This window comes from Ischnura elegans, chromosome 10 (genome assembly GCF_921293095.1).
Source record: "Ischnura elegans chromosome 10, ioIscEleg1.1, whole genome shotgun sequence".
Lineage (NCBI taxonomy): Eukaryota > Metazoa > Arthropoda > Insecta > Odonata > Coenagrionidae > Ischnura > Ischnura elegans.
In genome coordinates this window covers 76548934-76566578 of record NC_060255.1, presented here as the reverse complement: position 1 = coordinate 76566578, position 17645 = coordinate 76548934, and the positions used below count along the sequence as shown (strand labels likewise).

Sequence of the window (17645 nt, the reverse complement as noted above, 5' to 3'; positions counted from 1 at the left end):
TAGGGTCTAAATTTATTTTTAACAGTATGATTACTTTTAATTTCGCCATCATGGTAACTCGTAAAGGCTCATTCAATTAACCATGCTTTTTAACTAACCATATTTTACTCTCAGCATAAATGCTTCAGAAAATAATGCACGTAATGGGATATAAAAATTTTCTGAAGTTATCACACGATATACGATGTAATGGTCAAAACACAGTCATTTAAAACTTAAGTATTTTTTGGACTGTTTCCAGACTCTTAATAACGATGAAAATGTTGAATCTCTCAAATGTTTGAAATCATGGATACTAATAATTATTATGGTGGTTTTCCTACACCTACCAAAATTTAGAGTTGGAATAATTCGGAAGATTGCTCCTCCGGCATTCATTTTGGCAATGGAAAACATATTGTGAGTTTAGAGAAGTTAGATCGAGAACATACATCATGAACATGTATGACATGTCATCGCTGCAGCGCACGAATAACTGAAGGCAATTTTCAGGTACAATTATGGTACCTTGAAGGTAACAGGACAATGGCAATATATACCAATGGAATAAAAAAGTGTAAATCCCTTCTTGGTACCTTTGATCAAGAGAAATTGTGCCAATGCTCGTTTTACGTGCGAGTGTAGAGAGATTCGTTGATATTACCCTTAAATTAAGATTTTTTTCACATTTAAATTACTTATTACACTTTCATTTTGTAGTAAATAATAGCTTTGGATTGTAAACAATTGTGTCACTAGCTTGTTGCTTATGTAAGTAGACGTACGGTTGCAATCAATCTTGTAATCAATTTTATGAATAATAGTTGAAGAATAAAGAGGTTATAACATTGAAAAATATGGATAGTAATTTCCCATGAGATACAAAGTTGAAGGAGATTTATCTCTGTGCAAGAATGGTACATTTTTCAATCCCAGAAACGAGATCTCTTTTCCTGCGAACATTAATCTTTTCCATCATGACAGCAGAACGACTTTACATGGAGGATTTATGGAGTAGATCATTCACGAAACGCTCACAGGTAATGGCTCACGACCTGCCGGCGTTAATGCATGAGGGACCATACGTCATAAGGTGTCGACTCGGCAATGATTGCATCCGTACAGCTGTCTTTATTTCACTGCATTTTCACATTTTTTTCACGTAATTCGAGCGTGAGTTACTGCAAACTCTTTCCCTTTCGAGCGGTTCTTCCGGAGTTGAAGAACCTGCCGAATATGCATTGAGGGGTCGTAAAAGTCGACACGAGATGACTTACCAGTTCAGAGACCAACGGTATAGATTTCCTCCTGGGTCGTATGTCAGGCATGCTGTCGATGTTGCTGTAGAACGGATTGTCTCCAGGGTGACTGAAACATAAAAGGAAGTTGCATGGCATGTTAGAGCGATTCCATATGCAGAAAAGAGCTCTCAGATAGAATGAAATAAAAAAATTATCTAGTAACGAAGACGCGGAAGGTAAGATTGCTTAAAAAATAAATGTTACCGGATTACGAAGGGAAAAAGCATTATGGACGCCCCTAATTTTTATCAAATTCTAGTTTGATTATTATTGTTAACTCACTGATGTGGTGTCACCCGTTCATGCGTAACATTAGTTACAGTTAGATATCTTTACTGTGCAGTGAAATATACTTGAGAAATAAATATCTCTTAAAGATAAACTGTATTGTGAAATATTCAACACACTCACGATCTCGTGAAATCAAAATCATATTTATTTATTTAGTGCACGCAAAAAATTTCTTGAAATTATCTTCAAGACAAATAAATAAAATAGCAAAAACTTCGTTTATGTTTTCGTGATTTAGAGTAAAACTACATTCAGGGATAACAGTGAAACCTACATGCCATGTTTTTAAACATATTTTTCTCAAATTTATAAAAATAACCACATTGAGTTAATTTGCAAAAAGAACACGGCCTCCAGCTCATTAAGTTAAAATTTTTTATTTGAATATCATAGTAAGAAAGATGGTGAAGCGTAGGGGATAAATCCTATCAAAGTTAAAAAATTTTATAAGTAAAAAAGATTGATGATTTTGGATAATGTGTGATTTATGTCGTCTATGTTTGACCGCAGACCATGTGACAGTTTTTGTGGAAGCTATTTAAAACTGAATATTTTTTCGAGAAGGATTTTCGGATATCCTCACTTTATCGTCACGCGGGATTTACTGTACACGTTCACTATAATTCAACACACTCCATAATAATTATTCGTAATTTATTCCATTTAAATTAATTAATGCAAGCATATTTTCCCTAAAGTACAAAATAAAATTAATCACTATAAAAGATACATTTATTAAAATAAATAAGCAAGCGACAAGTTGGACACAGGGAAAATATTTCCCTCGACCTCACGTCATAATACCTCTTCCAATACGCCAAACATATGCCATATAATGCCCATAAATATTTTTAAAGCAGTTTAGAGAAAAGCAGTCTAAATTTTGGTGTAAAATACGCGATCACGTCATGATTTAGAGATATCTTGATTAAATCGTATGAAAATACCGGAGTGCATTTGGGATGTCATTGCTGATAAAATAAATATTTTTACGCTCAAGAAAGCATATACAACAAAAAACAAGTTAGTACTACTTTTCCTTTATAATTCCCATTTTTGACTACCAGGATAGAATGTTTTTCTTTAAAATTAGAGCAGAATCAATTAAAAGGAGCTCATCTAAAGATCTGAGCTCAACTGGTTCACATATCTGACAAGTCGACTGAACGTTAAAGGTCGACATGTACAGTGTAAACTATCAATATTTACTTTTATTTTAATCCTATTCCGTTTTTATAAACATGGACCAAATAAAAAAGTTTTACCCTGCCAATTTACGGTTAGTCTTCGGTGAAGATATTCATAATGACCTCAAAAAACGATTGGAAATAGTGACTTTTTGCGCGTATATGACGGGATGTTTTAGCATCTGATGAGAAAGCGCAACTTCACTGTCTTCAGATTTAGAGCCCGAATACGATTATCTGACGATCGTAGGCTTTACCGGCGAATACTACAGATGAAATCCTCTCGGATAAGGTTGTTTAAGGCCAACGTTTCGATGAGAAACTCCATCATCGTCATCAGGGCTAACAATAAGACTGACTGCCGATTTTTGTCCTCGTCAGGTTTTATACTAAGCTATCCGAAGGACGGTTGAGACACATTGTTGGCCAACCCATTCAAATTTGGTACGGGATGGTTGGAATTTGCATTGTGTCCACTTGTGGACTCAACGGTTTACGGTTTAACAGTTGTAACCGTTGTATTTTATCAATCAACGGTCTCCATATTTGACTGATCTTCTGCCCAGAAACATTGGCAAACAGTCATAACCGGTGCCAAACCCGAGAAGATTTTATCTAACAAATTTCAGTTTTGTGGTATATTATACATCTTCTGAATTGTAAACCAATATATCAAGCATGCGGAAAGTGTCACAGATAACACGACAAACACACAAGAAAGTTTTGATGTGCGATAAACGGAGAGAAAACCAAGATGGCGGGAGATTTGCCATTAAATGAGTGCCAGCGATACTGAAATCGTTCGATCTAAGTTTTTCCATCATGGCAGAGATTAAGTAATCCAATCACACCAACTCCAAATTCGCGTTAATAAGCTTTGACGCGCAAAATTACGAGTAACGGCAGCCACGTTAATTAATCTGCCTGCCAAGAATTTCCTTAGATCCACGAGCAAGAACAGAGAATCACCGAGTTGATTGGCGGGCGTGCTTTAAAGGAATCCGGTTATCAACACGGCGGCAGCGGGGCCTACTCCAAATATTTGCGGTTCAGAACGGCTTCGTTAAAAACATCAAGGCTTCCTAAGTTCTCGAAATCTTAACGAGGAACAAGTGGGAGGAGTGAGGTTTATCGACGCGTGAGCATAATACTTTTCGCAATTTCTTTAATTTTTTCATGCCTTTGCGATGGGATTTATTTTTAACCATTTTCTCAGATAAAAATATCAGAAAGATTGTAAGCGAATGTGTTTTATCTTTGCGATGACCTCAATTCTTCTTAATTTTATTTTACTCAGATTGTAAAAGTTAAAAAAAAAACTTCTTACCACACTCTATCGCTACTCCGTTGGCAATTATAAAAGAGAAAAAGATAGGAAGAAAAAGAAAGGGAAGGAAATTGTTTAAAATTATACGAAGTCCCATATTTAGCGGATTTATAAAAAAATTAAAACGGTCTTCCTGAGCCTCAGCGAAAAAGGTTTTCATCACGAGGGAGGTCATTTGAAAAAAGATTGAGATGAAATAATGGAAATCAATACAATTTGAAATCATCAAACATATTTTCAAAATAAAAATTGATTCGAATGAAATATTATGGAATTTTTAATTAAGTACAATTGATAATTTTCCACAGAAGAAATTAAAATGTGATGGATTTCGATGCGTTATGATGTAGTGCCACCGGTAAAAATGTTCTCAACCCATGATCTTAATTGCAGAAAAAATGTGAGAGAAAAATATGGCGTGATTAGATGATCACAAGTTATATAGGTGACCAGATGATAATGCAGTGCATCTAAATAGTCCCGTTTAAAGTTTATGCTGGAGAAAACGATCATTAAAAGACAAATCTCACTACTTTCCTTGCGCAATGAGCATAAAGTTTGTTACTTACTAGTACATTAGACTTCGTAGGTATTCAGGCTGGTAAAATATTATTATTATAGTCTTCTCCTTGGAGACATACTTTCTCCGCTTCCTCGCCCCAAGGCGGGAAATTACCAACCGCGGTAAACGCTGCCCTATTGTTGACGCACCAATCTCCCTCGCCCGGTCGTATTTTGTCTTTTGTTTCGTGACACAAGGCTTCTTAAAAATTTCCATTAGCACATTGAAAATTTCGTGGGGTATAAAATACACCCGTGGCTATATTTCCAGTCTGCGCAAGGAGTCGAGCGATAGTTTTTTCAACGCGAAAAGTACCGCGATTGAGTAGATAAATGGAACTTCCGGAGTTATGTATAGCCCATAACACTTGGAAAAAAGTCAGCAGTGGAACGATGATTAGCTAATATAAAACTGTGAAGCAGTTGAGCGAAAATATGCTTGGTCAGAACCGGAAGTGGAATTTTGATAAACTACGCCATATTTTCCTCTTGCTCATATAAAAGTATAAACAATAGTTTGTTTAGGTCAATCCGTGGAACCATTTGACGACTACGGTGGAAAAATCATGCATACAAACTCTGGAGCTATAAATAATGCACTCTTATTTCCTTGGAAAGTCGTGTAAAAATCTAAATCTGAGAACGTATTGAGGTAAAATTTTTAACTTTGATATAACGAAACAAGTTGGCAAGGGTCTACTTTACATGCCCTGAAATTTTTAAGGTCGCGTAATTTTTGAGCGTATAATGCGCCACTTAGAAATGACGGGTCGGGCGGAAGCGATCCTTCCTTTTAAAGCGTACACGGGGTGGGAAAGTTGAAGGGGGGTGTAGAAAAGTTTATGCAACGGCGTCGGTACGCCTCAATGGTTTACTTTGCCTTCGATAACAACAACCCCTCCCCTTATTTACCTATACACAGCCTCCCGAAGGCCTTTCCAGGAAAATTTCATCCACAAAACAGATGCGAAGCCTTTTTTCTCTCTCAAGGTCTTGTTCACGGGGGTGTCGATTCATCAAGGGACTATTATCGCCGAAGCGAGTGGATGCTTGATCGCTTCGACTGCTTCGGTTTTTTGGGCGTCGATCTTCTATTTTTTTTCTCCCGTTTATTTATTCGCGGGGTCCTTAGCAACGGCGTGGCTGAGAAGAGGAATGAGTGGATGAAAAGCACGGTTCTGTTGAAGGCGACGAAAGCGCTGAGCACCGAAACGCCTCCTACACAGGTTGCGGAGGAACTTACGTTAAAGAATGGAGGGCTTCTATAATTGGAGGAGATTGAGAAAAAGTGCTCAGCACTCAGCAATTTAATGATTGAAACCCTCGTAATGAAGATCGCCGTATTATCGTTCGGCATCTTCAAGAAGGACGAAATTTAAATAACTTGAAAACGACCACCAGTAAAAAGGGTTTCAATTTGCCTTTTATCTATATACTATGTGTATGTACCCACTTCCGACCGCTAACTTATTGACTCACTCACCCATACAAATTTTGGGGTTAACAAAAGACGTGGTACGACAAAAATTCATTGTGTCAACCCCCTCTAAAATCGTATGAAATCCTGGGAAAAATTACCGAAACACTAAATTTTCTATTACTTATCTATGACAAAGCTGCCATGTGCCGCTTTGTCTTTTCTATTTGGAGGCAATTAGGGATTAAAAAAAAAATCGATTTTTCGAAAATGTCATTTTTCGTATCGTTAGACCGTATTAGTTTAGTAGCACTTTTAATTTAGGTGAAATCGTTCAAGTTCTCCATTTCTTGAATTATTATTATCTTAACAATGGAAGGAGATACGGCGTGGCGTCATAGGGTTACAACTTTGGGAGATACAGTGTTTAGCCATAGATGGTGACCAGCGAAAGCGAGTACGCTATTGTGAGTCAGTTTAGTTCTTACTTACGAATTTTCATGGTGAGAATTTTTATAAAAAATGTCTTCTTAGTCGGAATCCACCAAGAGAGGATATGTAATTAAATTCTCTTAAAGGTGCTTTTTTTAATAGTCTGTGATTCGCACAATTATAAGGTGCATCCTAAATAATACCGAATTGTAATGAATTTTTTATTTTATCAATTAATTGGATATGTTGCTAGACGGAAGGTGGATGAATTAGCCCATCAGATTTCAGGGTTGATTGCAAAAAATAGCTATAAAATGAATAAAAAAATATAGGATAGGTATTATCATTTTACTGCATGTACAAGCAGACAACCTTTATGGAGGTGGATCTTGGAGTTGTATGTTCTCTAAATGAGAGCCGACGGAGTAGACAATCCTTTTGAGTAAATTAAATGTAAAAAGTCTCATTTCTTCACGTATTCTCATTTGATTAAAAAAATGAATGCACTTGGAAAGGCGAAGAACAAGGGTCTGTATTAAGTTCATCTCCACGAAATTATTTACCATTACCTAATCAAATGAAATCATGAAGCAAAAAGTGTAAGCTCACCAAACATCGTACCAGTCATGGGGAATTTATAGATTAACATTCGCGTATAGGCAAGTATTGATAGTAACTATAGCGAATATGCTAATATTTATTGCCCAAAATTCATGCTCCATGCATAAGGAAATTACGCAAGGAGCATGAAGTTTGCGCAAGGAATATAAGTATATTTGCTATCACGTATTTATTTTGCATGAGCTTTTATCTATAAATTCACCATGGCTAATGATAGAATGTTTGGTGAGCCGATATTTGCAAATTAACTGTTTGGTTTAAAGAGAAGTTCGTCTTTTAATGATAATTTTCCTCAGCATAATCAAGACACATTTTCTGTTTCAGTAAGTGCATCGTCATTATCAGTAGCCTCTTTTACACAAGAGACCGTTAATATACATACTTGTGTCCCTTTTTCTACTTTTCTGCAGTTTAAAACTAGTAATTTACTCTTAAAATCGTTCAAATGATTATTTTCCTCAGCATAAACTTTGAAAGGACGTGCTCAGATGAACTGCATCATCGAATAAACTGTAGTACTTATGATCATGTTGTAAATACGAGTACTTTCCCAAGTGATGTATTTCGTTAATTATTTATTTGCCATACTGCATAGTCGCATAGTTAACTTATTATTCAAAAGCCACAACCGAAAAAATGGCATTTCATTTCCATAGAAATCTTATTCACCATCTCTTCAAAACTTCAGAGGGCATAATCCTCGTCTGTAAGCTGCTACGTCCATTCCTTGAGGGAACTTCCGATCCTTAAGAGTAAGGTCGCATACAAACCATAAGAAAAGCGGTGGAGATCATAAAATTTATTATTCTAAATTACGGCAATTTGCTGGCTAAAAGGAATGCACGAGACGTTTTTTTCGAGCAGAGATTTACGAGTGGCATGCGTAACGGGTACATTTACGACGTACATATACAAACATGAGCCTGTATAAGGACGTCACTTGAGACGATATTCGCTAGAATGGAGCTGTTCGAGCACTTGTTTCATGGTCGTCATAAAAAATGTAATATCTGGTGCGAGGAGTCAGACACCACAATATCTGACATAATAAATGCGTGCTCTTTTTTTCGTGGTACCATGGTCATTGCGAGTTATATGAGCGAGGAAATGATGAATGGCATAAATCTCGCAATTTACGAGGAATAATGCGAGTGTCAAAGTGCGATAAAAAAGCCACAGATAGTCAGAGTATCTTGGTGCCCACAGGAAATTTAAATTTCACCTCAATTTGATTTTCTCTTTTATCAATTTTATAGTCAGTAAAAAAATGAGAAATTAAATTTGTTAAAATGAAATTGTCTTAAAATTACGATTTTTCAAATTTGATCACGATAAGGATACTCTTCGTTTATGCGTTTTCATGAAAATGTCCTCTTATTTGATGTAAACGCAGATCATGACAAGAGAATGAATTTTATGTGGCTTAAAATGGCATTTAATGGACTTAAAAATATTTATATCTTTCAATTTATCGTTTAACTCGAGGAGAATAAGAAAGAAAATGTTCAGCATTCATGGCGGCACATTAAATATTGGACTTAGTAGTCAGAATCATCTCGGTGTTCAATTTTACATTTATTGCAGTCTGGATGATAGAAAGCGTCATAAAGTAACAAAAAAGATTCTTATCTAGATAGAAAGACATTCTAATTCGTTGTTATCAACGAAAAATAGCTAGTTATTAAACACGTCAAAAACTGAGCCAGAGAAATCATAGTGAGGTATCAGTAAAATGGCAAATCAAAGCAAATATTATGAAAAATGATTGCAAAATCATTTAATTGGAATTTTAGTGGCCATAATCAGGCATGTTATGGAAAATACTCTTTCACTCAGTGAAGGCTGAAACCTGAAGACTGGTCTGCATAGGTGAGGGTAGAGCCCACCTCGAACTAAGCCACAGGTATGTGAATATCACAAATTCTGGGTGGGGGCGCGGAAATCCTTACCCTAGGCTCTCTGGCGCTTCGAGGATTTTTGTAGGAAGGGTAGTATGGTAGTTTGTTGAGGGAGATAATAATTTTTGTAGTTTCTTTATCGGTTAGATGAGCCCAAATCCACGAAAAATTTGGGGTAAAGAAAATACTGAAAAATGAAATGTATTGAAATGGAATTTTATCAAAATTACGATTTTTCACATTTGATCACGACAAAGATACTCTAAATTTTTGCATTTGGTTTAACAACAGCTCTCATTTGATTTAAACGTAGATCATGAATATATTTTAAGAATAATGAGAATATATTTAAAATGACCTTTTGTGGACAGAATATTAGGCTGTTCAGCTTTACAACTATTCCAATCTCGCCGACAGAGAGCGTAAAAAAATAACTGACAAGATTCTTATCGATTGAAAGACATTCTAATTCGTTGTTATCAACGAAAAAAAGCTGGTTATTAAACACGCTGAAAACTGAGGGAGAGAAATTAAAGCGAGAAATAAAAATGGAAAGATTGCAGAACATATTTTTGAAAAGCTCTCTAAACCAAGTTCGAGTTGAATCACTGAGTGAGTGAGTTGGAAAATACGTGTCTTATCCTGCTATAATGAAAAACCTCCGGGTTTTCTATATTGGCCACTACAAAAAACTATAAGAAAAATATGAAAAATAAGTTATTTAGTTCGCGATGAAAGGGATAATTAAATTTAAAATGTATAGACCTTATGCCATAGTAATGCATGAGAATATGTGAGGTTTTATAGTCACGGTTAATAAACAATCGTTATAAGCTCGTAGATGGAACGAGAGGTAGTTAAATCATAAGCTTGAATCCTCTTCATAAATTGATTTCAGGGAGTGGACATTCCGTTTTGAAACAAGAAAAATATTACACATATTACATTTCATCCAGTGATTAGACCTTTCACAAATCTCAGAATCGGAGATTATGGGACCAACTCGACTTCGCAACTCACAATTAAAATACCCAGTTCTCCAAGATAGAAACAAAAAAATTCGATTGACATCGCGTCCCAGGATAAATCTGTCCTTCGCTACTCGACCGAGTTGATCGGCGACATTTCATCAGCGTCCAATGGATAAAGGGAAAGTGAGACGGGGACGCCTGTCGCTACTCTTTTTTTTCAGTTGCGTCCGAAAATTTGGCTAGGCCACCCACGTTCGCGTCGCGTTAATTGCTTCCTGGGGGCATCCATGTGACGGCGCTTCAATCGCGCTCGCTGTCGTATCAGTCAACTCGGCCCATGGCCTTGTTTTCCAAAATGGTGCACTGGAACATATAAACCGAGCTCAATCATCCCCTCACCCCCCTACATTTATCCCTTTCGATTGATTAATCAAGAAAGGCACGAAAAGGCTGTCAAAGCCAATTCTGTCCATGGGAGCCCGAAATATTGATGATTTGACTACTAATTTTGCGAAGGGGTTTCTCTGGAAACACAGGGTGATCAGCATTACCAGTGAACGCTGAACAATTCAAATAATTGACGTCTTAAAAACTCTTCATAATATGTGTAATCTCCAAATTGTGCATCCAATAACTTGATGGGAAATAGAGGGTGAGAAACGCTTCATTTCCATTTACTTTTACGAAATTTTGCAATATTTAGAGCCGAAACATTTTAAAATTTTCATTCATGGAAATACAACACTTAAAATTATTAATCCATCCCAATGATGATGGCAATTAATGGGAATTTAGGCCAGCCAGGTTTTATAATTTAGTGCAAAAGTAATCGAACAAAGAATATTATTGGTTTCCTGAGCGTGGTAAATAATTATGGAGCGCTTAGTTCCACCGACGGATTGGCTGCAGGATTTATTAATTTGGTTAGAATATGTATGCGGATTTTTTTTACACATACATATTTCAGTGTACCGTAAACCTGTAGGTGAACTATATAAATTTCATGGCATTCGTAAGCGTCAATTGGTGTCGTAAAAATCCGGTGGTGATTCGTAAATTAATTTGACGGCTGCGTCGTTACAACGATAGCTTTGATGTCTATGAAATATACCTACATCAATAACCCGCTTGGGTTCTTGGACCAACAAGGATAACTTAAGCCGAAGGTTAAAATAGGCGTTCTATGCATTTGAGAGGAAGAAATAAAATGCTGGGATCTCTTTTCACGATTTTGTAACAAATATAAGGTCTATCCTTAAGCTTATTCAACTTGCAATTATGGGTCCACAGGCTTATGTCGATATACCTTGGTACATAAATAACCCGCTCCAGTTCTGCGACCGTTAAGGATGACTTGAGCCCAAAGTATAAATAGATATTATCGCATTTTAGAGGATGAAATAAAATACTAGAATCCTTTTTTAAAGATTTTGTCACAAATATAAGGTATATCCTTAAGCTTATACAACTTGCAATTATGGGTCCGTATGCTTGCATTATGTCGATTCTGGCTTGGGTTATTTTTTTCTCAAAATATTACTGGGGTAGGTTGAGGTCTGTTGAGTCGTTTAACTCACCCGTTGGCCCTTCCTCCGCTCTCTCCGCCTCCGCCGCCTCCATTCTGTGAAGGGAAAAAAGTAAGAATAGCATTAATTCACGTGGGCACGGTGATAACAAGATGGTTACCAAAAGAATCCCAAAATGGCGGGGGCCAACAATGGGAAACAGTTCGACGTAGGAACGAGTACAAAACCCTTTTCTATTTTACGGTCTGCCGCAAGCACACAAACGCATCATATATTCATTCATAGACTTAAAATTAACATACAGCACGCTCCATACCACACTCATTCTTTCTATTTAGCACGCTCAATCACTCTCGCTCAGTAAACACACACACACACACATAAAACATCCGAAATGGGAGAAATTAATTTTCTTCATGCACTCTGAAGTACGAAGGGAAAACACAAGGATATGGTGTGGTGAGTAAGAAGTATTCTACGTGCCATTTTCTTTCTACTGACAGGTGATACTCACGGATCGCCGACATCTTGGACGCGTTGAATATGGTTTTGGAGGACCGAGGTTCATCCGTGAAGGAGGCTTTCTAAAAAGAAATTACTCTCCTCGACGTGGCTACAGGGGAGGCAATTTCTCAGAATATTTCGGTTGAAAAACCATTAAAAATACTTGAGGAGACAACTTCCATATTCTTATGTGAAAGTTGTAGATGAATTCAAGATTTTTCAGTCTGTCTCGAAGCCATTTTTGAACAGTATGATTTATAATTGAAATAATCTGTCACCGAATAAGGTCTCATATACCAACCACACAAAATTAACAAATTGGAAATATGTCTTGATGTAATAATTTCTACAAAGTTAACTAATAGCTCTTGTGGGAAAATTTACTTTCGATACCGAGATATAAAAGGAAGTATAATTAATTTAATTATGTACTTTAATTTTTCATAAATTATCAAAGGTCAGAAATTAGTAGAACAAAATGTGGAATGCGAACTTATTTAGAGATATAGCAGAATTAAACACAAAATTGACCTTATTATAAAAAGAGATTAAATTGATGCACCTTTAAGGATACTCTAGAAAAAGAAAGAGTATCCGTAGTGACAAACCGATCAGATACGTAATGAAGTACATAGAGGTACGATTGGTAAATTCAAAATTATAGACATTAGTAAAAAAGCTGCACATTTATACAAACTTGTCCTTATGATGGCTCTATGGGAATGATTCAGATCCCAATAGAATATCATAAATGGCAAATTCCTAGGAATAAAGTTTTTTGTTGGATGGATAAGTTTTCATCCACTAAAATCCAAATATTAATAAAAAGATAGCAGAATACTGAGATAAGGATATAAAAGTTGTTTTTACACATGTTCCTGTGATTTCCAAAAATAATTCATGCATTAAATTGGACAATATAGGCATTATAACAGAAATACACACTTGGAAGAAAAATAGAGCATGAAGTAAAGATTGTCGGTGAGAAATTGCATTCATTAAATATCACAGATTCCATTAAAGGATTTACAAAGTCGCTATACTTATAAGATTGACCACATTTTGACGGAACTGTGCCACACTTTATAAATGCAAGAAAACGAAAAATGTACCACATTAAATGGCTAAGCCGAATTTTGAGGATAATTATAAAACCAATACTCAGGTGTTTGAAAATAATTTCAATGAGATAATCTAATGTCAACAACATAATTTCAGTACGAAGCGGGATTTTTGTTTACGACGACGAAATGTTTTTATTTATTTTAGGCCAAGAAATTCCCGTCGCCTTATCGTAGAGTATCGCGGTAACTGAAAATTTATTTCCCAATAATTTGATTCAGTAGAATTCCATTAACTTGAAATCATTTTGGACCAAAGTTGCAAACATTTTTCCCGTTATACTCAAGAGAGCATATTGTAAAAACCTGTCGGATTGCCGCATTGGAATTAGAAAGCAGAAGAAAAATATACATTGACATATTTCTGGAGTATGAATTAACTTAACAAGCTCAAGCCAGAGAGAGTTATTTTAGGCTTAAACTGGTGAAACATTAGAAAAACAAAAGCCACTGGCAATTTTCTCCTAATAATTTAATTTCACCTCACGTCCAGGTTCAACTCATTTTGTACTACCTCAATGAAATGAATATCGTGTAACACTAATTGAAATCGGTCGTGAAGTAAAATTAGAGTATTTGTAGAAAATTACCACTTACTTTTAATTAATAACTGATATTTTCCTTCACATTAAGAATATTTGCGGAAGATTTTAATTTACTTAATTCAGAAATATGATAAAAACCTATGATATACTTAATAAATTTGGACGCGCAATCAGGTGATGTGATAGATGAGTATCAGATATTAATCTCCCTTATTTGAACCTGACGACGTCCCAAAGCGACAAAACTGGCCGTTTGTATAATCACATGTGAAATTTAAAGTTTTTTATACAAAATGAAGCAATTTCACCAAGTCACGCCTCAAACTATAAATTTTTTATGGGGCATATATCGTTAAAACCTCATTACTTTCATATTCCTTTATTGGCACATAGACTTCATTTTGGTGACGTGCTTTAATTGCACGAGGATGCACAGGGTATTTGAAAATTCACCGAATATTAAAAATATTTGAAGAAAATTATCAATTATTTTTAACTAATATTTCCCTCTAGATGAAGTACATTCGTGGAAAATTACCACTTATTTAACATAAATTCATCCATTCGGAAGAATACAGATGATACTCTCAATAAATTTAGGCGTGCAATCAGAGATGTCGTGAAAGTTGAGATAGATATCTAAGATTTTACACTCGACCAATCCGGCCCCTCCTAATGTTTTCAATGGTCACTTCAAATGTTCTTTCAGTAGCCGTGAGAATGGGTAACGAGTCGGTACCCGAAACGTCGGCGCTCTTACGAAACTTTACCCGCGCGGTATCCCGAGATAGATATCGTTTAAATCAATACCCTTAAATCCCTTATTAACACATTTATTTCATTGCAGTGGGGCACCATCTTTTACGTGCACGAGGATGCACGTGGCAATTGAAAATTCACCTCAAAAATAAAAAAAAAACATTAAAAAAATTGAGGACACGTGGACGATCCAGAGAGAAGTCAGCCTTGGCCACTTTCCTTCGTGACGAATGAAAGTTTGAGTTTTTTTTCCTTCCTCGGATAAAATGAACCTGAGGTAGCTCAGCATCCCTTTTTGAGTACATATGTTACGGAATCGAGTCAACGTGGATCAAGAACCTCGATTTGTTTCAAGAGCCCTAGAACTCAGCGGAGTTCTCTTGAAGGGTCCTCGTCAATTCGTCGGTTCGAGAACTCCCGAGTAACTAACCAAATAGGTGAGGTAGATAACGATGGCGGGAGAGCGCATAAATACCTCCATCTATGTATATGTACATGGACTTAAGTTTTCGGCAGAATCTATATATATCATCCAATGAGAATTCTTAAAAACATGAGTTCGATAAGAGTGGGTTATAAACTTGAAATCACTGCCTTTCTTACCTCGATTGATATCTTCAGAAAACGAAAGTTATTATCAATGATACTCGAATTCTAGTGGGGCAAAATAAAAAATGAAGTTGGATGAGGCTGAATGATAAACTTGAAATACTTGAAATGTCTGCCGGTCTTAACTCGATTGAAATATTCACATTATGAAAGTTATTACAAATGGTACTCGAATTCTCGAAGGGCAAAAATTTATCATTTTTTCATACCGATTCATTTTTCTTTTTCAATCATCACTGCATCGAAAGAAATTTTATGAAAGTCTAAATCATACGAATAATGTCAATGTGAAATTGTATATCTCCAAAAGAAAAGATATGGTCCTGTTGGGTGTTTGGGTGTCTACAACCCAAATTATTTCATTTATAAGCTGTGTAAGTCAGCTAAAACACATTCAGACGTATCAATTATTTGGGGTAAAGAAATATACTCACGAACCGATTTTATTTCCTCATTGTCGTCATACACTAGTCCGATATTTCTTTTTTGAACAAATAAGGCACGATAAGCAATGAAAGGAGCGAAATAGAGTTTTTATTACTTATTATGATCATTCAAGGCAGGAGTTCAAGTAAAACAAATATTTACCATTGGCTATTCGGTAAAGACGGATCGAATTTTGATAAAAGATATCGATAAAACGCTCGGTTATAAAAATGGACTCATCCGTTTATTGAAGCGTTGAAAACAATTGACTCGGACTATTGAATTAACAGGCCTCTAGGCGCCAAGAAGCATTAAAAATGTCTACAAAATAACTTCCATTCACACAAAAATGAATGTCTTTGATAATTTTATGAACGTAATTTGAAGTCAACTGCATATTTCAATTTAAATAGCGTTATTTGGTGAGTAACCTCAATTTTATTTTGCTTCTATTTTGCATTTTGAAGATAATATCTTTTTTAAACTAGTTACTGATTCTCTGCTGTGGACTGGACAAAAAAATGCAAGGGATAAAACTTGTGATATAACTACAGATTTTCCAATTGTATATCCGAAAATATGCTTACCGATGCGTTTGATAAACTACAAAACCATTTTTTTATATTTATGCCAGAGTTTTACCTTTCTCCCGGTAAAAGGTACTTTCTCTCTGTATTTAAGTCTAATCTAGTGATGTTTCAAGATATTTTTGGGTTTCCTAGTGAGTCGCTATTCCTTTCTTGGCCATAGAAGGATATTTTCCTCCGGAGGAAAGCATACCAGTGCCCTTTGGTACAAGCGCTTGGGATAGAATATCGAAGGGAATAAAAAATACCTCCGTCATCTTTATCTTAGGTTGCCTCTTTAAGTTTTTTCATAATTTTCTTTTTTGCTGAAACACTTTTTAAAGATGCTGCATGCATCAACGATAGGGGATGATCGTATCAAGAAATGAAATGTTTTACGATGGCATCAAAGAACGGCGCTGTTATCGCCCGACACACAAACTCCCCGTTCTTATCACTTCTCGACCCCTTCTGCGGTTATCGTGGAGGCTATTAGAGGGCTTCCCTCTCTCCTAACATTGCTGATGTATGATAAATAAATACCAACAAAATGCGGCGCGGGGGAAAGACCACGAAAGATTGAAGTTGAGGAATTGTTGGCACAATGGATGGGAAACATGGATGAAATTTGTATATCCTGACAGTACGGATGCATGTGTCTTTATGACCAATATCACTTTTGTACATGTTTAGTTTATTTTCTGTTTTTAAGTTCATTTGTTGTTTGTTTTGTTTATTTGTGAGGATATTTGTCTTTATTTTGATTTCTTTTATTTCTTTGTTTGAGACGATGGTATGGTGATAAAAGATAAATAATAAATTGTTAAGGAGAGAGCCATCTTCAAGTGGATGTAAAATAGGATTGAGAATAAAACAGTGTCACGTGATATTTACATTGAATTTAATCGCTGTGATACGTTAGTACGTCTCATTTAATTGGATTTTTCTTAATAATCCAAATGCATAAGCCAAAAATTTCTCATTAGATTTCATTAAATGCTAATAAAAATTTTTGGAAAAACGCTTGGAATCACCTAACATGAAACGCCTTCTCAATGACTTGAGGTCATCGTACGGTTCACGTTTCACTTCGCTATGCAATGAGAGGCGTGCTCGAGAGAAATCGAAGTAATTGAGCTCTGTTCGGACAAAATGAATGAACAAGGATTTTGAAAGACAGAATCCGACAATGTAAATTTGGTCGGCTCCCTTATAGTGGCTTTACTAAAAAATAGTAATTGCCTCGTCACTGCCAAGGTACGTGGAGTAAAAGTAAGCAAGAACTGTGTATCTTAGATCACGAAAAATCTTTTAACTAATGTAACTCTGTTAGCCAATACCATCAAATTATTTTCAAATAAGCCCTTCCGATTCTACCATAATAATCCCCTTTCTTTCAATTTTTAAGGAACAAAAATGATTAAAATTGTCTCTCCTACCACCTCCCCAAGTATTGCAGATTTCTCCTGGAACACCCTGTGTTTTGAATGTCAGGTTAACAGCAGTGAAATACACCATAGGATGCCACAACCATGGGAAATTCACAAAGGCAAAATAATGGTTCAACGTGATTTTTCATCATAGAAATTGTTGTAAATAATTCG

General features: G+C 35.8%; 1 protein-coding gene across 9 annotated transcripts in view; it reads right to left on the bottom strand.

The window, feature by feature from the left end:
- The window catches only part of LOC124166384, a 140907-nt gene that overhangs the window by 102905 nt on the left and 20357 nt on the right, over window positions 1–17645 (bottom strand). For all 9 annotated transcript variants that reach the window (XM_046543898.1, XM_046543899.1, XM_046543901.1 and 6 more), the window contains exons 2-3: window positions 11563–11606; window positions 1257–1347 (exon numbers count right to left, since the gene is read on the bottom strand). In XM_046543898.1, coding sequence (XP_046399854.1) covers window positions 1257–1347; window positions 11563–11606 — 135 coding nt within the window. The remainder of the gene's footprint in view (window positions 1–1256; window positions 1348–11562; window positions 11607–17645) is intronic.